Source organism: Macadamia integrifolia, unplaced genomic scaffold (assembly GCF_013358625.1).
Source record: "Macadamia integrifolia cultivar HAES 741 unplaced genomic scaffold, SCU_Mint_v3 scaffold264, whole genome shotgun sequence".
Lineage (NCBI taxonomy): Eukaryota > Viridiplantae > Streptophyta > Magnoliopsida > Proteales > Proteaceae > Macadamia > Macadamia integrifolia.
Genome location: NW_024868851.1, coordinates 204,639 through 230,059, shown reverse-complemented (window position 1 = coordinate 230,059; position 25,421 = coordinate 204,639). Strand labels below are relative to the sequence as shown.

Sequence of the window (25,421 nt, the reverse complement as noted above, 5' to 3'; positions counted from 1 at the left end):
ATATGCTGCATGGTTTGAGGAATCAGTTGGATTAGAATATTGGACATTGACACCAATGTCGATTCTTGGTTGATACTGTATCAGTGGGTTGATACTGTATCAGTGGATTGATACAGACGAAAAGTAAAATGGTAAAAAATTGTTCTGTAAATGAAAACCAGGAATATTCTGCCCGATCCAGTCCGATCCAAGGCCGATTTCGGTATCTTAAACCTTTGACATCAGTGTAAAAGGGTTTTTCCTCTTTGGACAAAGTTTTCCTGAGCCCTGAGATTTTATCAAAAAACTAAACCCTGCGATTGGAACTTGGGAAAAGCTTTGAAGTTTGACCGTTAATTTCGTGAACTTGCAAGGTGTATCCCATTTCCCAATTTGTCATAAAACGGAGGGAGCCTTCTGCAAAAAGCTTTTGGCAGACAGTGAGAAACGAAACTTAGCAGTCCAGTGGTTTTGAATTTGGCTAATGGAGGCGGCGCCATTTGTTTCTGCGAAAGTTCAACCCTTTCGATCATCTTCCTCTGCTCTTCTCCTCAGCCGCAATGAGAACATTTACCGAAAAAATCTCAAATTCAAAACAAGGAACTTTTCGGTCCGCGCTGCCGCCAACGACGGAAGCTCCGGTGATAATCTAATGTCTCCTTAACTGGTTTTGCTTCTCTTTTTCTGGTTAGCTCTCTCGCTAACTTAACATTCTTTGTTTGCAGTGGTTACTCTGTTGGACTACGGTGCCGGCAATGTTCGAAGCGTCAGGAATGCAATTCGATTTCTCGGTTACGACATCAAGGATGTGAGCATTACTTCTTATTCTTCATCTGCATATCTAGTTAGTTTCCAATCAAGACTTGGGAATCAACTTCTGTTGGGTGTGAGATAGCTACTTGTATTTGGTCACTACACAATGAGTTCTAACTAAGAGTCTGGATGACCAATTGACACGGTTTACTGCTAGGTACTGATTCAGTCATAAAATAGGGCCTCCCAAAGAAGAATCAATTGGAAGTAGTAGAATAGTTGATAGTGATTGCCTTTGTATAGTGTCTTATATAGGAAATGCATAGTTTTGTAGTCACGTGATGGCTATCTGTGATAGAATTACATGATTTAGATGAGCTAGAAGGGAGATTTTAGATCAAATTCACTCGTATATAAGTTCCATGTTCTTTTCTTTTGATAGGTGCAAACTCCTGAAGACATTCTCAATGCAAATCGGCTTATTTTTCCTGGTGTTGGGGCCTTCGCTGCAGCAATGGACGTGCTGAACCAGACCGGGTAAGAACTCTCTCTTCTACTTTAGTTTAAGAAGCGTTTTTCTTCATGTTCCTTTTTGTAAATCATGATGATGAGGATGGGCCAGAGCATTATACTAGCACACTGGAGAAAGCCCAAGCAACATCTTGGGAAATGATGATTTTTAGGAGCCAGTATTGTGTGAAAAAATTAAGAAGCCTCCAGGCTCAGAGTGGGTTCTTAGTAAAGTTCGAGAGATAAGTAATCAGATCGGGGTGTCCTTTTGTGGTGGTGAAGAAGAAGTATAGAAACTAAAACCACTTATGAATGTTGATTTCGTAAAATTAGATTTCTTATCCTGAGTTTGCATTGATCATTGTTCACTTCCATGGATTAACAATCTGCAAACTTTACAAGTTCAATCTAATTAAGTTGTCTGGAAACAACAATGCTGGTGATTTCGGAAACATTAGAGAATGTCCTAGATCTGTAACTCTAGTTGCATGTAGTGGGACAAAAGGAGGAAGCAAATCAAGGGAAATATGATGATCATTAGTCCTATCTAATTGTTTTCAAGTAGTAATAAGGTAAATGTATAACATTTTTGTAGTTGAGAGTATGCAAAGAGTTATGGACAGATATATGTGAGGATGCATAACAAGCATTGGCTTTGGAGGTGGGGGGTGAGAAAAATATGGGGAGTGTGATCCTTTATCCTTTGACTTTGCAATTTTGAACACATTAAGTACGAAGAGGTATGAAAATTTGTTGATTTTCAAAAGTTCATTTTGTGGGTGCTATACAGGATTTTTAGCCTTATGAGGAAAGAGCCATCAACATCCAGAGGTTAGAGAGAGTGATAGAACTAAAGTGAATACTTATTTTGGGAATCTAGACAACCCCTTGGTGTTTTTTTCCTTAAAGAACAAGGAGCTCTGTTGGGACCAGGAGTGTTTCATGCAAGAATTCTCTTCAAGAACAATTAGTTTGAAAATGATATGGACTGAGAAGTGCAGAAATATTTGATTCATGTGACACTCACGGTAACACAAAATCTATGGCCAATAGAATATTATTGGTGCAACTGGCTGTCAATGGTTGGGATTAGGATCAGATGCAAACAACAACAATGATGATGATAGAAAATAAATTTATTGGTTTCTGAAGCATAAGTTATATTATGCTGAAAATTGTTGGTGCATTGACTTTGCTTGAAACGTTGCTTCATGTGATTTCCTTCTTTGACTAAATTGAATAGCTGGGTTGTGTATAAGTCAGCATAATTGTTTGGTTTGGATTGCAAATCATTAACCTTGCCACTGCCTAATTGAATGGCTATCTATTATATGGTAATTTTGATTCATTGTCTGCTAGAATAATTATGTATAGAATAAATATATAGTGGTAAAGAAACATTGGAGTGCATCCTCTCAGTTACATTCAATAATTGGATTCAGTGTATTAGTATTGCCACTTATCACATTAATTATTAGACTTTTAATTTTATTCTGGAATCTATGTTTTGCAGGATGGCTGAAGCACTCTGTACTTATATAGAAAATGATCGACCCTTTTTAGGGATTTGTCTTGGACTTCAGTTACTTTTTGAGTCTAGTGAAGAGAATGGACCAGGTTATTGTTGGATTCATGTTTTTCCCATTTTTGTCTTTTTTTCTTCTAGTTGTTCCCTTGAGAACTTTCTTCGCATGTGTTGAAATCATTAATAAACAGTTGTACAGTTTCTTGTCAAGGAAACAATATGGGGATGTAGTATCTCTTTTTTCCTTTGTTTGGTTACTTGATGGCAAATACTTTCAATTGACCTCTTTTCATTGCATCATATAAGGTTTTATTTTTTAATAATGTCGTTGGCATGCTTTTATGGTAAGTCATCATATGCATATTGGTTCAAAGAAAGTGGAGGTTACCCACCCCTTCTGGTTTGGTTACTTACATGTATTCAAGTACTTTCCTACATTTTTAGTATTGTACTCTCAAATACTACCCAATCCAGAAATCTTGGAGCCACTACTCATTGGGGTCCTAGTGTTTTGATGTAGAAGTGAAAATTGTGAGTCCTATTTTCTGGTTTCTTATTTTATCCAGTATTAAATTGACAGTTGCATTACACTCTTCTCAGTAAAAGGTCTTGGCTTGATACCTGGTGTGGTGGGACGTTTTGACTCATCTAGTGGTTTCAGAGTACCTCACATTGGGTGGAATGCTGTTCAAATTACAAAAGACTCCGGCATTTTGGATGATATTGGAGGCTGTCATGTCTATTTTGTTCACTCATACCGTGCAATGCCTGTATCAGTCTCCTTGTCTTGTTCTCAGTGCTTATCATTATGCAGTATTTACTCACATTTAGGTTTCTAATCTGTTAGTCTATGCATTTTTTTTTTTTTTTGTAGTCAAATGCTAACAACGACTGGATCTCATCAACATGCGATTATGGAGATAATTTCATTGCTTCTATTAGGAAGGGAAATGTGCATGCTGTACAGTTTCACCCGGAAAAGAGTGGAAGTAAGATATTGTTTCTTCTTAATAGTTCTTGGTAGTCAGCAGTTTCTGCCCCCCTCCCAAAAAAAAAAAAAAAAAAATTATTTACTTATGTTTTGAACATTAGTCATTACTTTAAGTTGTCAACTTGCTATGGAAGGTCAGCTCTTGTGTAAATTGTTAATAATAAAATGTTAGAACAGTCAAATTGGCATACAAGTATGGACCAATTTCATGTGCATTATCCTTAGGTTTCTATATGCATGAACTATGCTTCTTTTAAAAGTAATTCTCTCCTCTAAACTGATACTGTAATCCCTGGTGAGTGATCAAAGTTTAGTCCGCTTTAGAAATTCTTATATCATGTTAGAATGAATCTAACTAACTATAGCCTCTAGCTTATTGTTCTCCTCATACTCCTTCTGCCTACAGCTCTAGTTGGCCTTTTGATTTTGCATTACACAACCTGTTATCAAGTGTTTCTGGTTGCAACTCATATTATCCATTATCTAAATCATTTTCCAATTGTATTATGTCAGTCTTCCTATTACCATCATTTATTGTAGTTAGGGTTCATACTTATGTGCAAGGGATATTAATTTTTCAGATGTTGGTCTTTCCATATTGAGAAGGTTCTTGTATTCAAAGTCTGATGTGACTGAGGTAGCTTCAAAACTATATGTGTATAATATATTTAACTATTACTCTGTTGGATTGCCTGACATCTGAGAGCTTCACCCATAATACAGCAGCCAGCTGAAAGGAAAGCTTCAAAACTTGCAAAGAGAGTAAGATGTCTTGGACCTGAATTATGCGATTCCTTTCTTCCTTTTCTTCCAACGGAATATTTTATGTCATTAGTCTTCTATGACTTGTTGAAATGATTATTGCTTAGCTTATGCCTTTTCTTTTAAATCACCATATTAGATTTTTTCCTTCAGAATGTGATTCTGTAACTACTCTTAATCTAAGATCAGGTAATTGCATGCCTCGATGTGAGGACAAATGACAAAGGAGATCTTGTTGTTACCAAAGGAGACCAGTATGATGTAAGAGAGCATACAAAGGAGAATGAGGTAGGACGAGGAGTATTTCGTTTTATATCTTTGATTCTGGATTTCCATATAATTTTTTATTTGTTTCATTAGCTTATACTAATGATTAGATATTAATTAGTGTACAAGGAGTATACGATGAGCTCACAATGCTCCTCCAGTGCTGGACCGAAAATTTAGAAGTCTTTTACAACATAACCTCCACTACTCTTATCCCATTTTTACCCAGTCTTGAATTATTAGGATAATCAAATGGTCAAAAGGCAGCTTATATCATATTAAATTTTGGAAAGGATCTGATGTAGATGCACATTATGGAAGGAGATATGAGAGGAAGAAGGGTCCAGCCAAGAAGGACAGCCGAACCCCTACTTAGTCCACTTGAGTGGCTAAGTTATTAAGTATAAATAAGGGCCCATTGGGCCCATCGGCTAGGGGGTATTTATTAGTTGTTTTTTTAATTTAAATAGAGGCCCATGGGGCCTATCGATTTAAGTATGTTTATGTCCAGTCCAAATTGTCTTAGGACTCTATTTTCCACATAGGTTTTATTCCTAGTCTTAGTATGACTGTAATTAAGAAGGTCCTGCCCTCTCTATATATAGAGGAGCTTATGTAAACCTAATTTTCAGATTTGAATAAAGAAAATTGCAGTCATTATGTTAAAATAACTGAGATAGTTGTGGGTGAGAAGCCCTGGCCGAGACAGCCACTCCCCCACATTCTCTTAATTTTTTTCTTAATTTCTGCAATCAGATTTCTGTTTTCTGTGTTCTGTTACAGCTAGGATCGATTTCAAGATTCAGACCTAAAATTGGAACCACTCGATCTCCTTTCCTGGCCAATTCAGGTCTGATCTGCAAGACCTTCTAAGGACTGATTCAGCTCTCCAAGGGGGCCACTCAATCTCTGTTGGAAGGCCATTGGCAGCTGTTCACTTCTGGTTTTCTGCAATTCTTGATTTTCTCTCTCCTAGGTCAGAAATCAAGAACTTCCATTACTCTGCAACCAGCCATCAGAATCTGTTAATATTTGGGGGTTTTATTCCTCACACCTGGGCCTACAATTGACCAAAAGATCAGCTCCATCTGAGCCCAGACCAGCCAGCCGCAGGTCCCTCTCTTGGACCCTGCGCAGGTGTTTTTCTCTCTCCTCTGTTTTTTAATCTTTTCTGGTTTTTTGGGTGTTGAATTACTTGTTTGCCTTGTGGGTTAATCTACTCTTGTGAGTGTTCTTTGAGGTTGCTGTTCTAAGGTCTCTTACAGTGGTATGGGCTTATGCTTGCGGGATTAAGCCTTTGAATCTACTCCTGCATTAAGTGGTATCAGAGCTATGGCTCAGACAGAAGAACCCCAACCCACCATTCAAGATGTGATGAAAGCAATCCAAGCCTTGTTTACGAGGATGGATGGATATGACCGACAGTTGGCTGACCTAAAAGAGAGTACTGCTGTTGATTCTAACACCCAACCAACTGTTGCTCAAATTAATATTCAACCTACTGTTAATTATATTGGTAATGTTCCCAGAAGAGTCACTATGCAACCTAGAAGGAATGTCCCAGCTCGGAATGAGGAGGATGATGAGTATGACAATCAGCTTTATCAACCTAATGATACATTCAAGGTCAAGTTAGAATTGAAAGAGTACAATGGGAGACACGATCCCCTCTACTACCAGGACTGAGTAACTTCCTTTGATGACTACTCTCGGTGGTACTGCATGCCTGAAGAAAGGAAAGTCCAACTAGTTGTCACTAAGCTCACTGGTGGAGCTAAGGACTGGTGGAGGAATGAAGAGGATTGGCTGATCTGCAGTCGTCAGATGCCTCACAATTGGGAAGACTTGAAATTTATCCTCAACGATAGATTCTTACCACCCACCTACCGACGTCGACTCTACGACATGCTGAATACTCTCAGGAAAGGTACTATGACTATAGGAGATTACATTGATCGTTTTAATGAACTGCTTTCACGAACAGGTGCCCATAAAGAAGATGAAGAACTGCTCATATCCCGTTTCAAACTAGGGTTAAGGTTTGATATTCGTGAGAAGCTTGGTGTGATCGAGATATCCTCCTTAAGTACTTGTTTTGGCAAATCACTAGAAGCAGAGGATCTGATCAAAACAACCTCCAGAAGGTATAACTAGCCAATTGACAACAAAAAACCATATGTACCAACCAAACCAACGGGATTCCCTACCCGAGCTCCACAAGATACACAAGATAAGGGGTGATGCAGTTGCACGATGGACATAGGAAGAAAAAAAATCTTTTGATTTGATTCTCTTTGGATTTAGAAACAATTTCTTTTTGTATTAGTTAGCTTCTAATTTTATATTAGTTTCCATTTTAAATTAGTTACCATTTTGATACTTTGAGTTTTCTTTTATAAGCCATGTAATTCACTAGTAAGAGACAAAATTGAAGTTTTTTGAAAAAAATTGAATGTTTTGCTTGGCTGAATATGGACTGCCGTGACCCCCATCTCTCTTGTTTCTGATTTTTCTCTCCTCTTATTTTCTTTTTCCCTTCTTATCTTCTCCTTCTAGCTGGTTTTCTCTTTCTTACCCTCTATTCTCTGTTCACGACCTCATCACTGGGCTTTGTTCCTCTTCTCTGCCGGGGTGATTTCAGAAAACAAAAGAGGGTTTGCCGGAACTCCTCCGACAGAGTTCTATTTGCATTCTAGTTCTGGCCAAAGGAGAAGCTCCTGCCTGCGATCCATACCCTTGTCCACTGCTCTCCAAAGAACCCAGTAATCACAAGAGTTGAAGTCAATTGCAGACCATACCTGCAACTATCGCTGGTTCCAAGATTCAGACTTTATATTCCAAGTATATGCTTGAATCTTTGAACTGTACTGGTTGGGATTGATCCAGCAGGCTTGGTCGACATTAAATCTGAAATTTCATAACTGTTGAGGCTTGATTTCTGTTTTCTGAAGCTTGATTCTTCAAGTTCCACTGGTTTCTGGTTCTCACGACAAGGAGAAGAAGACTGAAAATCGTGGGCTGCTGTTTAGGTCTTTTAAAACCCTGGTTTGACCATACTACCCTCAATTTTATTTCTTTATTATCTCTTGTCCTATTTTCTCCCTGGTTCCTAAATTACCCTTTTACTGGCATATTGTAGCTTGGCCTTTAGTTCCATCTAATTACAAGTCTGCCACTCCCTTCAAAAGTTCTATTTATTTACAAAACTGCCACCTTCATTGGAAACTTCAGTTTAATTACAATTCTGCCATTTAGTTGAAGCTTTATTTCAATACAATTGTTATTGGGTGTTGCCTTTGTTTTATTGAGTGTTTAAGTGGGCCCTAAGCGATTCGATTCCGACTTTTGGAACCCGGATCCACATCAAGGGGAAGGCTCCAATGGTGAGGGAGAGTGGATCTGTGACATGCTACAGTTGTGGAAAAACTGGACACGGCAAAATTCTGCCTTAAGCGGGACGATCCAACTCCTTCATCAGTGCCATCGAATCCAACCCGGATTTACAAATCCACAAACCTCAGGATGACGATTGGACTGTTAATGTTGCAATTGAAGGTGAGGAGGATGAACTGGAAGATGAGTTTGCACCAGAGAATGATGATCCTTATGCTTATGTTAATGTGGTTGCAAGAGTCCTAGTGGCTGAAACTAAGGGTGATGACTGGAGGAGGAACAATATCTTCTACACCTTGATGTCTAGTGGACCTCACAAAGCTTAAGTGATTGTGGACAATGGAAGTTGTGTGAATGTGGTATCTTAGGCCTTTGTCATTGACGAAAAGCTTAAGACTGAATCCCATCCACAACCATACAAGGTACCCCTTCTAGACAACAACACTATAGTTGTAACTCAACGGTGTTCTATCCCATTGAAGGTTTCAGATTATGAAGAAAGTGCATGGTGTGATGTCATCCCCATGGTCCTCACCGATGCACTACTTGGAAGGCCTTGGTTATATGACAACAATGTGCCAGTGGGAGGTACTAAGAACCAATGCATCTTTGATCACAAAGGCAAGCCATTCATTATAAATCCACTCAACATACCTCAGGTAAAAGACAAGTTAAGGGCTACCCAACTAAGGAGACAACATGTTTTATAGAATGTTACTAAGACCTCTTCCAAAATAACCACTGAGCAAAAGAAGTAACCATAGAAAGAAAATTTCAGCAAGAACACTTTGGACAACAAGCTATGCGTGCTGCCCCATAGAGAATTCCTGACCATTAGTGAAGAAACCGGCCTAATCATAGCTCTTGTTACCAAGGCTATTGAACCGGTGATAGAGGTAAAACATCCTCCACAGATCAAACAATTACTTGCTGATTTTTTAGATTTGGTGCCAGAGGAATTGCCTGATAAACTACCACTGATGAGGGATATTCAGCATGCCATTGACCTTGTGCCTGGGTCGGTACTCCCTAATCTGCCCACTTATCGTCTCAGTCCTACAGAGCATGCTGAGCTCAAGAGACAAGTGGATGACTTATTAAAAAATGGGTTCTTGGTTGAGAGCATGAGTCCATGTGCAGTACCAGCCCTATTGACACCAAAGAAAGACGGATCATGGCGTATGTGCATTGACAGCCGTGCTATTAACAAAATCATGGTAAAGTACAGATTTCCTATTGCTCGTTTGGATGATATGCTTGATATGTTGATAGGAGCCTCTATATTTTCAAAGATTGATCGACGGAGTGGTTACCATCAAATTCGAATCCGTCCAGGGGATGAATGGAAAACAACCTTTAAAACAAAAGAAGGCCTGTATGAGTGGAAGGTTATGCCTTTTGGTTTCACTAATGCACCTAGCACTTTCATGTGGGTGATGACACATGTATTAGGACCCTCCATCGGCAAATTTCTCGTAGTATACTTTGATGACATACTAATATATAACAAAGCACAAAATGAACACTTGGAGCATCTGAGAGGTGTCATGAGTGTACTACAGGTAGAAAAGTTGTACATCAACTTGAAGAAGTGTTTCTTTATGCTGCCCAAGGTCATCTTCCTTGGCTTTATTGTGTCTTCACAAGGCATAGAAGCTGATCTGGAGAAGATAAAAAGTGTCGTTGATTGGCCTATTCCAAAGACCTTGATCGAGGTTCGTAGCTTTCATGGTATTGCCTCATTTTACTGACGATTCATGTGGAATTTCAGCGCCGTTGTAGCCCTAATTACAGAATGCACAAAAGGGGAAAAAGTTCCATTTCAATGGACTCCGGCAGCCACTAAAGCTTTCAACTTCATCAAACAAAAGATGACAAAGCACCAGTGCTTAGACTACCCAATTTTGATCTTATGTTTGAAGTAGCTACTGATGCATCCCATGTTGGGATAGGAGGAGTGTTTATGCAAGAGGGCCATCCGATTGTCTTCTACAGTGAAAAGTTGGATGATGCAAAAAGAAGATACTCCACTTATGACTTAGAACTCTATGCTGTTGTTCAAATTCTCAAGCATTGGAGGCATTACTTAATTGGCAAAGAGTTCGTATTCTATTCGGATCATGAAGCACTCAAATACTTGCACTCACAAAAGACCATTAGCGATTGGCACACCAAATGGATATCATACTTGCAAGGATATATTTTTGCTCTCAAGTACAAAGCTGGAAAAGAGAATCAAGTGGCTGATGCACTTAGTCGAAAGGTGATGATGATGAATACCTTCACAGTACAAAGTGTAGGAGTAGAACACATCAAAGAGGAGTACATTAATGATGCTGATTTTTCAGAATTATTCAACAAGCTCCAAGGGGGAGGACGGGATGACAAATTTGCTATACATGATGGGTATGTTTTCAAAGGCACTCGCTTGAGACATCACTTGATTCGAGAGCTACATGGAGGAGGAATGGGTGGACACTTTGGCAAGGACAAAACATACTCCATGATGAAAGACTTAATACTTTTGGCCTCAACTCTTAAAGGATGTACAATATGTGATACAGAGACGCCGCCCTTGTCTACTTGCTAAAGGAGAGAAGAAGAATACAGGGTTATACACACTGCTGCCTGTTCCACACGCACCTTGGCAAGACATAAGCATGGACTTTGTCCTAGGCTTACCACCTACACGGGAAAAGTATGATTCCATTTATTGTGGTAGTGGATCATTTCTCCAAGATGGCACACTTTATCCCGTAGAAGACTCTTGATGCAAGTCACTTGGCCAAACTCTTTTTCAAAGAGATAGTGCGCATACATGGTCTACCACAGACAATTGTTTCAGATAGGGATGTCAAGTTCATGAGCTACTTCTGGAAGACCCTATGGCTGAAAACAAATACTAAACTCAAGTTCTCCACTGCATTCCATCCTCAAACAGATGGACAGACCGAAGTGGTGAATAGAAGTCTTGGCAACTTACTTCGATGTCTAGTCCGTGACTGTGAAAAGACTTGGCCATCTATACTGGACATTGCTGAATTTGCCTATAACAGCTCTGTCAACCGCACCATAGGTCATACGCCATTTAAGATTGTTCTTGGACTGCAGCCTCAACGACCGGTTGACTTGGTACCTTTGCCACCCCAGACCCGTATTAGTGTGAAAGCGGATGAGTTCCTTCGACACATCACAGGGGTACACACTGATGTTCGTCGTCGCATTGCTGTTAGCAATGACGGATACCAAGCTATTGCTAATTGTCATTGCCGGCTCTCCGCTACGTGGAATTTCAGCCTAGTGATATGGTAATGGTTCAAATTCCACCTAAGAGGTTTTCTCCTAGTACAGGCACAAGCTCCATCCTCGGAACAGAGGTCCCTATAAGGTCTTGAAGCGCATTGGCACTAATGCTTACATGCTAGAGCTACCTCGTACTCTGAAGATCAACAATGTCTTCAATGTAGCTGATCTGACGATATACTTGGGACACCATTCTGAGGAAAGTGACACTGAACACACCCTAAAGCTTCCTCAATTTGCAAACCCCCAGGATGATGTCATTGAAGATGTTCTCGACAACAAATTCACCACAGTTTATGGGGGCAAAGGGTACTACTCCTTCCTCGTCAAATGGAAAGGTCGCCCACGAGAGGATTGTACTTGGATCCATGCCGATGATTTTCAACGCCTTAACACGGAACTCTATGAGCACTACATGTCCCTTACCCATTCATCGGAGTTGAATGATTCTAAGAAATGGGGAGCTAATGTAGATGCACATTATGGAAGGAGATATGAGAGGAAGAAGGGTCCAGCCAAGAAGGCGAGCCGAACCCCTACTTAGTCCACTTGAGTAGCTAAGTTATTAAGTATAAATAAGGGCCATCAGGCCCATCGGCTAGGGGGTATTTAGTAGTTTTTTTTTATTTAAATAGTGGCCCATGGGGCCTATCGATTTAAGTATGTCTATGTGCAGTCCAAATTGTCTTAGGACTCTATTTTCCACATAGGTTTTATTCCTAGTCTTAGTATGACTGTAATTAGGAAGGTCCTGCCCTCTCTATATATAGAGGAGCTTATGTAAACCTAATTTTCAGATTTGAATAAAGAAAATTGCAGTCATTATGTTAAAACAACTGAGATAGCTGTGGGTGAGAAGCCCTGGCCGAGACAGCTACTCCTTCCCCACATTCTCTTAATTTTTTTCTTAATTTCTGCAATCAGATTTCTGGTGTCTGTGTTCTATTACAGCAAGGATCGATTTCAAGATTCAGACCTAAAATTGGAATCACTGGATCTCCTCTCCTGGCCAATTCAGAGGTCTGATCTGCAAGACCTTCTAAGGACTGATTCAGCTCTCCAAGGGGGCCACTCGATCTCTGTTGGAAGGCCATTGGCAGCTGTTCACTTCTGGTTTTCTGCAATTCTTGATTTTCTCTCTCCTAGGACAGAAATCAAGTACTTCTATAACTCTGCAACCAGCCGTCAGAATCTGTTAATATTTGGGGGTTTTATTCCTCACACCTGGGCCTACAATCGACCAAATGATCAGCTCCATCTGAGCCCAGACCAGCCAGCTGCAGGTCCCTCTCTGGGACCCTGCACAGGTGTTTTTCTCTCTCCTCTGTTTTTTGATATTTTCTGGTTTTTTGGGTGTTGAATTACTTGTTTGCCTTGTGGGTTAATCTACTCTTGTGAGTGTTCTTTGAGGTTGCTGTTCTAAGGTCTCTTACAGTGGTATTAATTGGGGTTATGCTTGCGGGATTAAGCCTTTGAATCTACTCCTGCATTAGGATCCGTCTTAATCTACAAATATTTCTTTTCTTATGATGTCCCTGATGATTGAAAGCTAAATGGATCGTCTTTGAGATTTTCGTGCTATTAATATGTATCTTCCGGTCATGCTACAAAAGCATCTTTTGGTTCCTTGGGAACCCTAGAGATGAAAAGGTGAAGATGACGGTCTCTAGTATGTGTATGGTTATTCAGTTCATTTTTTTTTTTTGCTAGTTGCTAGGATTAAACAAGATGTGTATGATGCTGTTTGGGAAATTTTCAAGGGAAGTGATTAGATGATTACGAAAGGCTTAGTGAGCTATCTGAGTTCTGGCTTAATAGTTTATGTAATTTGATGTAACAAAATCATTTGGAAATTACAGGTAATAGGCTGAGCTTGATTCTCCCTAAATTGATCTTGGATGAGAAAGGTGCTATACCCAGACATAGGAATATCTTGGAGAATTTTGGTTTGGCGAAAGTGGCTCTTGACTGGGTTTGAAATCTAAACTATTTGATGTTGAAGCTCAATATGGAAAAGGCATATGGTAGAATAAAATGGAAACTGATCTTCAATGAGCTAGATAAGTCTGGTTTAACTAACCCGTGGAGTGATTTGATTAAAAGAAGTCTCTGCAACTGTTGATTCTCTACTTAGGTTGCCTCCCAGATCCTGCATTAGTGGGACCTCGTGCACTGGGTTGCTCTTTGTAGGTTCTCTAAATCGTAGGGCTCCAAGAAAGGGCTTCTTTGCTTAGTCTATTCATAATGGCTGAGGAGATTTTGAGTAAGCTTGATGGTAAAAATCCTTGCCCAAAGTCCTATTTTAGATAATGACTTTGCTTTGGAAAGGATGGGCTTCATTGGTGTGAATTAAGTTCAAATTTTTTCCCTTGCTAGGGCGAGTAGCCAATGCAGCGGCGATGAAGGCTTTGGAGGAGGTTGACTAGAACTGGAGTCTCACGAGGGATTTAGCAGTTCTGCGGCTGCCTATTAAGTCGAGCACATGTGATTGAGTCACCCGTACCTGAGCTCGAGAAACAAACCAAGTGATCGTAGAACACCCTCATTCACGCTTTTGTTGAAAAGAGTGTCATCCAAAGATCAAACTAATAAAATCTAGTTTTATTATCTTCTTGATCCACAACTTAGGGTTCTCTAACCTCCAAAAAAGAGGAAAACATTCCTCTAGGGGTGTCAATTGATCGGTTCTGTCCGATTTCGGTCAGGCTGAATTGTTTTCAGCGTGAGAATGGGTGAATCCAAAACCAAACCAATAAGGGAAGGTTCGGTTGTGGTCCAGTTTGGATTCAGTTTATTTCCGTTTTCTCTTATAGGGTTGCTATTGGTTTGATATCGGGTTCAGTCCGGTTTGGGTTCGGTTTACCATATATATATATACAAAAACATATTTTTTATGGTATTTGGGTTGGTATTGGTTTCTTATAGCTTTTATATTGGTTTCACATTGATGTTGGTCCGGTTTTCCATTTTTTGTGTGGTGTTCAGTCGGTCCGGTTTCCAGCCGGTTCATTAATACCCCAGCAGAAGCTGGACAATAACGAATTGTTTCAGTTTGGTTTGAGCCTTTTCTTTCAGTTTGACTGGTTCGGTTTAGGGTTTGACACCCCTAAATTTCTCCAATTTATTTTCTGTGGTCTCTCCTGAGAATTGGGCACCAATGTACTTCCCACCTTTTCTTTTGAAATAATTACTCCCTGTCAGGCCATTTGGAGGAAGCAAACCTATATAAAATAGGATGCAAATCATGGATCCTAAATGAATCCCATCTCCATGTCCAATCTCGAAGGTTCCTCACTTAAATAACAATCATGGTTCGTCCTATGTAGTATATGCACGCCCTGCACCCCATTAGAAACTCATTTCAATTTGCAAGTGAATAACCCTTCTTCATAGTGCTGACACAGTTTCTTTTTTTGCCAATCCTCAAGCCTACTTTCATGGGATAGCCCTACTCATCACTCTTCAGTTCATGAATCCTATGGCCTTCAATTTTCTCTAGATGCATAAACCTATTCAACAGTTTTCACCAAGTGGGGTTTTGTCTTCTGGCTGGAACTTTTCTATCAATGAGTTAGGACTGGTTTATTTGTTTTGAGAATTTCCAAGTGAAGGGTTCTATTGCCGATGTATTTTAGAAAGAATCTAAATCTGAAACAACCTTACTCACTTATTTTATATCTATCTGAAATAAAACATGTCTCTGCCCAAATTTCTTCATATTTCTCATGGAATAAGTGACCAATCTTTTGGGCAGTTCCATTGTATGTTGACATTGTTTGGTTTGAAACACTTATATCATCATGTGTACAATTGTTGGCTACTTCAGATTATAATCTTACAATAATGAGACCTTTCTAATCTATTCCCTTTTGTTATTTTTTACTTTACTATCGTGGGTAAGATGAGTTTGAATCCTGCTTAGTGTGAAACCTTTGTCAAATGGATATTTGAATATTTCGTACCTATGCGTAATACCTCACTTGTTCATTTAAAACCAGCTCCCATCAATATCGGTGAGGTTTTTTGTTTTTGTCACACCCATTGTCTGGTAAAATATCTAACTGATGTAACTTGTAAATTGCAAATTATCATTTAATTGCTGATCCACTCTGAATTTTGTCTAGAAACAAATCCAACTGATATAAATTTTAAGTTGCAAATTATCTTTTAATTGTTGACCTCTATTTGAACTGACTGATGCAGTTAAGATTGTCTAATTGGGCCTCAAAATACTTTATTTTGGCCCATGGTGGGGTTCTATGAGCCTTGAGCTTTTTATTTTCTAGTTTATTGATGTAATGAGTCTCTTTTATAACCCCATATTTGGGATCTTAATTCTGAATATGAGATTTACTTTATTAGTTAGCCTAGGTAGAGTGTTATTTCTTTCTTTATTTGTTATTAAGTCTTTTAGTTAGGATTGAATGATCTCTAAGAGTCTAGCCTTATTTCAATCTCTTTCTTTTATTATTTTAGTTTCCTAGTCTATTTTATTTTTTATAAGATGGGTACACCATAGAAGAGGGGGGGGGGAGGGGGAAGGTAACAGCTAGGAGACTCAAACTCCTGGCGAGTGTGGGCTTGTCACACCACGACCTCACCAACTGCGCTAGGCTGTTGTTGTTAGATTAAGTTACCTTAGCGGTGTAGAATTGGTTTAGGCCTTTCCTTTTTTGAGTTTGAATCCATTTTTGAGTCTTCTATATAAGTTTGTAAGGGGCAATAGCCATATACATCCTTTTGGAGTGATGAGAAATTGAGAATTGGCAGCCTTTATTTGTTTCGTAGTGATTCAGAATACTTACTGTGGTGATGTAGTAGACTTCTGTTATATTGATTCAACAGACTGACTGGTGGTGATTCCAGTCCAGGCCATAGGTAGTGATTCCTTTAATCATATTCCTCTTCTCTCTTCTATCTTCTTCAGATTATAGGTCAGATCATTAATCCCTGCATATGCTTTCTTCTTTTGATACTTAGTTATTGAGTTAATTGTAGTGTCTATTAATTGCTGATTAGTTTCTGCACATCATCTTTTCGAAGAATTGCGAGGGAGGCCTTATAAACTTCATTACAAAAGAAAAGTCGGGGAGCTAGGTCAAAATAGGTTAGGAGACTGTCCTTCTCGAGCAACGCAGCTCAGAGTGAGTTGGAAGTCTTTCTGGGCAAGCTGAACAAACGAGAAGTTGATGCCGACATAACCATCGACTGGATACGATAGTCGCAGAGCAGATGTCGTTCTATGATTGAGTGTTTTGTGGTTCCGAAATCAGCAACTCCTGAGTCCTGGCCGTCTACTGTCTTCATATGGAGTTATTCCCTTATGCTGACATGACCCTCGACCGGTTCTTGAGCATTTTCTGTGTTGTGCTTGATAAGATATTAGGTTTCTCCATGCTCTGGTTCTGAAATTTTGCGTTTGGAATTCCTATTTAATGTTGGATTCTTCAGATCTCAGATTCCAACCATTGGATTAACCCTAAGCTTTTGATACCTGATTCTGTCATTAAAATAAAGCCTTCGACAAGAGTTGCAGTTGCGTCTGAGTTTCTGATTCTGTTTTATTGGTTGTCTCCTTGAATCTGGAATTTTTCCTTAGTCTGCGATCTGGTTGTTTTGCTGGTTTCTGAAATCTATGCATAGGTGATTCTGAACCATATTACTCGTTTGTTAGAGAACAAATGTGGTCAGATTTTGCATTAAATTGTTAACATTATTTTCATTGTATAGTTTACAAAGTTAAAGAGTTCTGATTTGATTTGTTTGTGATTTATTTTTATCATTGTAGTATCATTGCATGTTCTCTTTAACTGATACAGCCACTTTAATCTAAAGGTGAGGAACCTTGGCAAGCCCGTGGAGCTTGCTGGACAATATTATAAAGATGGGGCTGATGAGGTTTGCGCCCTCATTTATTTGCTATTCCCTTATGGCTTTGTGATTGGATTTTGAAGGTGTAATGCTTTAAGCATTTCATTGCTGGTGCAGATTAGTTTTCTGAATATAACTGGCTTTCGTGACTTCCCTCTAGGTGATTTGCCGATGTTGCAGGTGACCAAATTAATTTTTGTACAGCTGTTTCTTATTTTTCTTATTCCATGTTTTTAACATCTTGTTTCATCTGTACCTCTAAACATTGGGGGCTTGACATGCATTATAGGTGCTACGCAACGCATCAGAAAATGTTTTTGTGCCTTTAACCGTAGGTGGTGGTATACGAGATTTCACAGATGGGAATGGGAGGTAACCTTTTGGTGCTTAAATTGAACCACTTAACGTTTGACTATTTGGTTTTTATATTTCATTTTGCTTTTTATGATCTTTTTTATGAATACCTTCGCATGTTAGTGTTATAAAATCAAATGAAAATTGTCTCTTACTTTGGTGAGTGAAAATTTTTCACATGTATGTCCATCCTCAGGCATTATTCTAGTTTGGAAGTTGCTTCAGAATATTTTAGGTCGGGCGCAGACAAGGTTTCCATTGGAAGTGATGCAGTTTATGCTGCAGAAGCATATTTAAAAACTGGAGTATGCTCTCAACTTTTCATTATATTTTTTCTTTTACTACTTATTTTCCCCCCTGCGTTCTTCTGATATTTTTGAAAATGATTTTTAAGGTAAAGACTGGGAAGACCAGCTTAGAACAGATTTCTAGAGTGTATGGAAATCAGGTATATGAGATTATCCAGTTATTTTGAAACTACACTTTTGTACACAGCTTTTTGAGCATGCAATTTGATGGCTGTAACTGGTCATGGATTGTGCTACTTCTGTGACATATGTTGATACTCAAAGTGACTGGATCCAGGTTGATTCATATTTGGGTCATGTTAGAGTCAGTCCCAGTCTCCCATATCTTTTAGCTGATCCTTCTCATCTGGGCAGATTTGAAATCTCATATTGGTGTCTTATTAATAAAGAAGTGTCTCAAATATCATCTTGGTACTAGTCCAATTGATAACTTTCTTCGCAGATGAAAACTTCAGAAAAAAAAACCTTGTGCTTGAGTTTATTTATTAGTTTATTACCATAGTTTTAAAACCACACTAGGCATAACACCCAAATGGGGCCTGGATCCGGTTCTGACCGGTCAAACCAGAGTTTAAAAAAAAAAAACCACTTTTTATCATAAAATCAGAAGCCCAGATGCAAGAGCATACAACTCAAACCAGAGATCAGGAAACACACCCCTGAAGCTTATGCTTTATATACTGTTCCAATTAAAACCAAGGGCCAGGAAATGAAGGGTGCAAGAACAAAGAAGTATAATCTCCGGTATCGCTTTTTCCATTATGTTCCCCCAAATTACTGGTAATTCGGCTGGATCAAAAGGCAAGAAGATCTGGGTATGATCTAGAAAAACAGGATAGCAATCTTCATTAAACAAAATCCAAGAAGAAGGAAAATATCAAAATTATGCATTAAAACTGGTGAACTGTCCTGGCTGGCTTTCTAGAACAGGATGGTTTTATGAAAACGTTCGATCCCGGTTTCTGTATTTTGACAGTTCTATGTCCAGATCAAACTGAAAATAGCACAGTTCCAGGTTAATCTGGTTGGACCTCCGGTCCATTCTGGATTAAAAAACTATAAAATACTGGTTGTGAACTGATTAATTTGCTAGAGCTATAATTATGTGTTTTAAAAGTATACTGTAAGGGTGTCAAAACTTGGGCCAACCTGATAGCTCATACCAAACCCCCCATGTTAACTGAAATTGATTGTCATTTGTTTTGTTGGTCTAGTTTTGGACATACAAAAATTTTCAAAATTTCAGTTCAGTCTCAGTTTGGGCTGATTAAATTTATAAGCCCAACCGAAACCAACCAATTATGATAAAATAGGACCAAAACCAATAGCCCGACCAGTTAGCCCATTAATGACCAAAACTAAAACTCTCCACCAACTCTCCCTCTCATTAAAGACTCACCTTACCTTCTCTTCTTAAATTTCCATTGTGGGACTAAAAATGAGTGCATTCTGTCAGTCCTTTCTCCTCTCTCAACAGAAAATATTAGTTTTTTTTTTTTTTTTTAATAGTTCCACGTTGGAAACTTGTGAGAGAGAGTAGAGAATATGATGCCTATAAGTAAGGCTAGGCAGCCCAGCCCACCAATATTATTGGTTACGGTCTTGATCCTGATAGACCAAGATGGTAATAAATCGACAAAACCGATGATCTTGGGCCAAATGGGTGGACACCTTAGGTCAGCCTGATGTAAACATAGTGGACAGATGGATTTGACACCCCTACTTGACTTTTTAGGATCAAGCAATGAAGTAGTCAAAGATTGGAAGTGGGGTCAACTACTAGGTAGCCAGAATCTATTAGCCAATGATTCCTTGGTGGTGTGGTCTTCGAGTCCTTGCTATGGGACTGCTTTATTGTACTTGAGGTTTTGGGAGCTTCTTCCCCACCACCCCACACCACACCCCCCCCCCCCCCAAAAAAAAAAAAAAACCAAAAAAATACCGTTCCTTATTTATTTATTTATTTATTTTTATGATCAAAATTCTTAACTAATTTGAAAGGAAAACGATTTACAAAGTGCAGTGATGGTTTTTTGAGTGTGGAATGTGATCGTCAAACTATCAAATATATGGATTAGCATACAATTTAAAATTATATTTTTGCGCTGGTTATCTTTTGTGAAAAGCATACATGGTTGATTAGTGATCACTCACAACCACCTACAAACCAGTATCTTTGGAGATGGAAAAATATCTCAGATCTTGGTGAGTGAAAAGAGAAATTAGTAGAAATTTTGTGGATTGTGCAGTACAGCGTTGATGTTGATGCACACTTGAAAAGTTGACAGGTCATGAAGGCAGGGCCTCCCAGATTGTGGATGCTGTTTAGCCTGCATTCAATAGTCAACAGTTTGGATGGTGGTGTTTTCAAGAGGCTGTTGAAATGCTGGGGAAGTTTCAAGAGGTTGAGGTAGAGTGATCAAAATGAATTGACTGTATTAATTATTATTGATCATATGTTTTTTCTAGTGTTCTTATTTGAAGCTTAAGCCCCATAATTCTAGGTGAGGTAGGCATGCAAGCAGGCAGAGGAAGATATTCTGTAGGGGTTGAACAACAACTAGAGAGAGAGGAAGCAGCTGTTATAGGGAAACTCTCCTGGTTCCCTCACCACCAAATTCTAAAAGATCCTTGATTCTAGATCCTTTATTTTTTCTCCTTTAGTATGTTGGTATGTCTTACATCATATAATAAGGTGATGAAAATTGATGAGAGGCAGATTCTGCGAAGTGATTATTTTCGGTATCTACGCTCAATCATAAATAAAGAAGGTGATGTGGAGGATGATGTTTCATAGAGAATTAAAATAGGATGAATAAAGTGGAGAGGTGCATCGAAAGTGTTGTGTGATCGACGTCTTCCTTTAGAACTTAAAGGAAAATTTTATTGGACAGTCATACGACCGGCCATGATATATGGTGTGGAATGTTGGGAAGTTAAGAAACGTTATGTAGAAAAATCAGTATAGCAGAGATGAGGATGTTGGGAAAAAATAGGGAATGATAAAGTAAAGAATGATCATATTAGAGCTGATTTGGGAGTAGCTCCAATACATGATAAGCTACGAGAAAGTCGTTTGAGGTGGCATGACTATGTTCAACGGAGGCCTTTGGATGCTCCAGTTCGGATGAGTGATCTGATTAAGGTTGAAGGAACTGAAAGAGCCAGGGGCTGACCTAAAATGACCCTAGGAGAAGTGGGAGAAAATTCATGCATAGCTTAGGCCTTGTATCAAGTATAACCTCGAATAGAGCTGATTGAAGGGAATGATCCATTTAGTCGACCCCATTTAGCTGTGGTAAGGTTGAGTTGTTGTTGTTGTAGTATGTCATACATCATGGTGATTGATTGTTATCTATTGATTGAAATTTTCAGTTATTGAGATTGACATTTGTCTCTTAATATCTTATAGTGTTGTGTGCTTAAAGAATTTATTCATCATTGCTGATAGGTCTAAATGAAGTCGTGCTTTAATTTGTTTTAAAATCTGAATTTCTATGTTGATGCATTACCTGTATGGTGAACTGATTTGGTACTGTTATCTTAGGCAGTGGTGGTAAGTATAGATCCCCGTAGAGTGTATCTCAAGGATCCAAATGAAGTAGAGTGCAAGGCGATAAAAGTAATGATTCCAGGTGAGACTGTTAACCTTACTTCCTGGATTTAATTTGGTTGCTTCTGGGGGGGATTTGTCCATTCCCCATCCACGGTTGGTTCTATGTCTAGCTAGTTCTACTTGCTCTTCAGATCTCACTAAAAGTATTGTTCTTTTTCCTTTTAGTTTCCTTTCCCCCCTTCAAATGAATAGTCTCAGCAGGAGCCTTTAATTGTCACTTTTGGTTTCAGGTCCAAATGGAGAAGAATATGTCTGGTATCAGTGCACGGTAAGCATTTTTTTTATCCCATGCTAGGGTTTCTGTTATTATAGAATAATAATTACTGTCAATACTATTGTTGTCATTGTTGTTGTTATTATTATTATTATTATTATTCCTCTTAATATTATTATCATTTAAAAGTAATAAATGTCAGAGGAAACACCTTGGACTGTAACAACCGCTTATCCCAGAAGCTCAAGCTGTTATGTAAGGGCGATAATAATGTATATCAACACCCGTGCATGTGCAGGCCTGTAGACACATGGCCCTGCACGTGACATGCACTCATGTAGAAACGCCATCACATGGTACCAAGGGGAGGAAGTGTCAGGGAACCCTGTTGCACTTTCCAGGGATTGAATACTCGACCTCCCTTCTCTGATACCTGTTCCAACTTGCAACCGCTTATCCCAAAAGCTCGAGCTGTTATGTAAAGGCAACAATGCATATCAACACTTACAAGAATATCCAAGCGCCATTCGTCTTTTTATGAGATTGTTTATCTCCCATTACTGTCACTTATGTGGATGTTGTGATGAACACTTTATCTGTCGCCGGAGCACAAAACTGCAACAAGCCCTTGGAGAATCTCATACTTGTCAAAACATTCCCTAGATTCTTTTTTGTCTTTAATGGGACTTGTAAAAAGAGAGTCATTGTGTAATCTCTGATGGGAGGTTGGAGTTATAAATTCCACCTGCCACAAAATCTTCTAGATACCATGAAGTCCCTATTGATTTTCCTTAGGAGCAAGGCTCTAAAGGATCTTGTTGGGGCAATTCCAGTTCTCTTGGCTTATCTCTCTGCTTCTTGGAGGCCAGGTCTGAGGTCAGGCAGTGGCTGTACCAAAAGAAGCACCAACTAAGCATGTGTAATGGCAATCGATACAGTTATGTCAATTCTGTTGACATATCCAAGATCCATTTGGAATTTAGGGGAAGCTCCCTCCAGTGGTAACGAGATGGGTAATGTTAACTAAGATGGTTTGGCCATCTATACTGAAGAACAAGGAAGTTGAAGGCTCTGAAAGGGCAAGGGAAAGGAAAAGTAACTTGGGTCTAAGCATGGTAAAAGCCACAAGGGCTTGATTTAAGTGTAAGATATGGCATGTGGTAGGAAGGAATGGTGAATAAGATTCGCCTATCCAACCGAAGTAGTATTTACAATAACAAGCCTTTTTTGATGCTTCGTGACAATAGACTTCTTTTTTCGGTTGCAAAATCTATTGTTTCTAGACCTATTGGTCTTAGACCTTGGTGCAATGCTAAGGTTGCTTCATTGCGACCTATTGGTCGTGGGTTCAAGTTGGAAAACAGCCTCTTCACGAAACGGGGGTAAGGCTTAGTACATTATGACCCTTCCTGGACCCCACAGTGGCGGGAGCCTTGTGCACTAGGTATGCCCTTTAAAATCTTATTGTTTTTAGAGCTAACTTCTTGATCTTTGTTCTCTGAACAGGTAAATGGTGGGCGAGAGGGACGGCCAATTGGGGCTTATGAGCTTGCAAAAGCTGTTGAAGACCTGGGGGCTGGGGAGATTCTTCTAAATTGCATTGATTGTGATGGTGAATGAATTCACAGTCCCTTATTAAATTCAAGTCTCAGTTATATTTCGTCCATCTCACATTCTCACTACAAAATCCTTATTTCCCATATTTGTTTGGAAACTATGTAAAGGGCCTTCTCTTGTTTCCTATAAGTTCAATTTTAACAATCAGCTGTCCGACTAGTCTTGTTTGTGCTTATGATTTTCCCTTTTTTTTCCTTTTCTTTTCTTCTTCTTCTTCGTCTTCTTTTTTTTTGAGATTTTTTTTTTTGAGGTAAAGGAAACTGGACAGAAATAAATTTTAGTTGATTAGCACAAGCATATTTCCCTGTAGTTATCTTGCTAAGAAATTGACACTTGTTCATTCCTTTGAGAATTTTTTAGTTCGTGATGCTGAAATGTTGTATTTGTCACTATTGCAGGTCAAGGAACTGGGTTTGATATCGAACTAATAAAACTCGTTTCAGATGCCGTGACCATACCTGTTATAGCAAGTAGTGGTGCTGGTGCGGTTGAACACTTCTCAGAGGTTTTTACAAAAACAAATGCTTCCGCTGCACTTGCTGCAGGCATTTTCCATCGGAAGGAGGTATGTCTGAAAAGTTAATTTCTACCCATTATTAATGCTGAAATGCTTTCATCCTTGTCATCATCATCTTGCCAGCCTCCATCTCCTAACCTCACCAGTGAAAAAGAAAAAAAAAAGGAAATTATTCTGTCACAGCCTCCCTCATTATTCTGTGTACTTCGAAACATCACACAAACATCAGTCTAAATGGTTGTCCTTTCTGGTATTGTCCTATATCTAGTGCATTTGACTGTATTGGCATGCTTCTCACCAATGCAATCAAAATGCAATCATTGACATCACTAGAACAATGGTCAAGGAATCTGTTCTTATTATTCTAATAACTATTTTGTCAGCCGCTATCCCCAGGTCATTTTGCCTACCAATTTGAAATCTCTTTACTCAGTATATATACCCAATTGGACCAAAGATGATCTTTGTTTCATATGAGAATGCTATGTTTTAGTGCCAAATGTTGTTTATGATTGATGTCTGTTGTGGGCTTGCAGGTGCCTATTCAATCTGTGAAGGAGCACTTATCAAAGGTAGAGATAGAAGTCAGGATGTAATTGGGAACCTTGCTGTGAAACCATCTTGAGATACAGTTTCCGTTGCTTCAGCCACTATGTTCTTGTCTGTCTTTCTTGTATTAGATGATCAATGTCTATTAGGACCAGAGTAAAATCGCTTGTACAAGTGGATTGGGGCTTTCAAGGTGCTCAATACGCGTCAATTTTGAGAAAAAGATGTGGGAACAAATTTTTTTTGAATGGTTAGGATCATTTTTATTTTTTTAGTCTTTAAACTTCTTTACCGGGATTGTCACCTGAGAGTTTGTTTGGATTTGAGATTAAAAAAAGTTGACATAAATTATGTGGATTTTTTTTTGTTAAACCTGATCCTTTAATTTGAAAATACGGCAAACTGTGAGCTTCCAAATAAGCAGCAATAAGAAAGCCATGATGATTTTGATCAAGGACTGGAAAGCAACAAAACTAAAGCAGCATCACCAGAGAACCCAGAATAGGTCACTGGGCAAAAGAGATCACAGATCTGCATCCTGGTAAGTTTAACGCGCTGGGAGAAAACTCTATGTGATGGCTATTTGTTTTTGTGATAACACATGCTACTGTATTCTCAGTTAACAGTTGGCTATAATACATCTTCTTCAAATGTCTGATTAGTCAATCTAATAATCAATCTAAATTATTATGCTTGCGGTTTTTTCTCGGTGAACTATCTCTTGGGAGTTTTTTGAGTGGGTGCAAATGGATGCTTTTGGGGAAATTTTTGTCAGTCTCCTAAACTAAACCTATATTTATCTAGACTCCCTTGTGGAAAACTTCTTTTCTGATTCTCTCCAAGTGAAGTGAACTTTGACTGCTGTTTCTCCTCCTTTTAGAAGTGCCCAGCC

At 38.9% G+C, this 25,421-nt stretch overlaps 1 protein-coding gene across 3 annotated transcripts; it reads left to right on the top strand.

Moving 5' to 3' along the window:
• Positions 1-261: 261 nt before the first annotated feature.
• LOC122066947 (imidazole glycerol phosphate synthase hisHF, chloroplastic) lies at positions 262-24,886 on the top strand. 3 transcript variants are annotated; one of them, XM_042630793.1, is made up of 19 exons: positions 264-620; positions 705-787; positions 1,175-1,269; positions 2,756-2,859; positions 3,368-3,537; positions 3,642-3,756; positions 4,340-4,395; positions 4,485-4,520; positions 4,710-4,808; positions 17,319-17,381; positions 17,472-17,534; positions 17,644-17,726; positions 17,905-18,013; positions 18,103-18,156; positions 21,564-21,651; positions 21,863-21,900; positions 23,353-23,458; positions 23,862-24,028; positions 24,517-24,886. In XM_042630793.1, the coding sequence occupies exons 1-19, from the start codon at positions 464-466 to the stop codon at positions 24,574-24,576; spliced, it is 1,746 nt and encodes a 581-aa protein (XP_042486727.1). In that variant the 5' UTR covers positions 264-463; the 3' UTR covers positions 24,577-24,886. The 3 variants fall into 3 exon arrangements, with proteins under 3 accessions (XP_042486728.1, XP_042486727.1, XP_042486726.1); XM_042630792.1 differs by having other exon boundaries at positions 4,482-4,520; XM_042630794.1 differs by lacking the exon at positions 18,103-18,156 and having other exon boundaries at positions 262-620; positions 4,482-4,520.
• Positions 24,887-25,421: the final 535 nt, after the last annotated feature.

Bases quoted from the DNA above. Each gene is read 5' to 3' on its own strand.
- LOC122066947 (XM_042630792.1), top strand. From the start codon at position 464: ATGGAGGCGGCGCCATTTGTTTCTGCGAAAGTTCAACCCTTTCGATCA. The intron at 1,270-2,755 runs GTAAGAACTCTC...TATGTTTTGCAG, and splicing joins GACGTGCTGAACCAGACCGG to GATGGCTGAAGCACTCTGTA. The intron at 18,157-21,563 runs GTATATGAGATT...CTGTTATCTTAG, and splicing joins CTAGAGTGTATGGAAATCAG to GCAGTGGTGGTAAGTATAGA.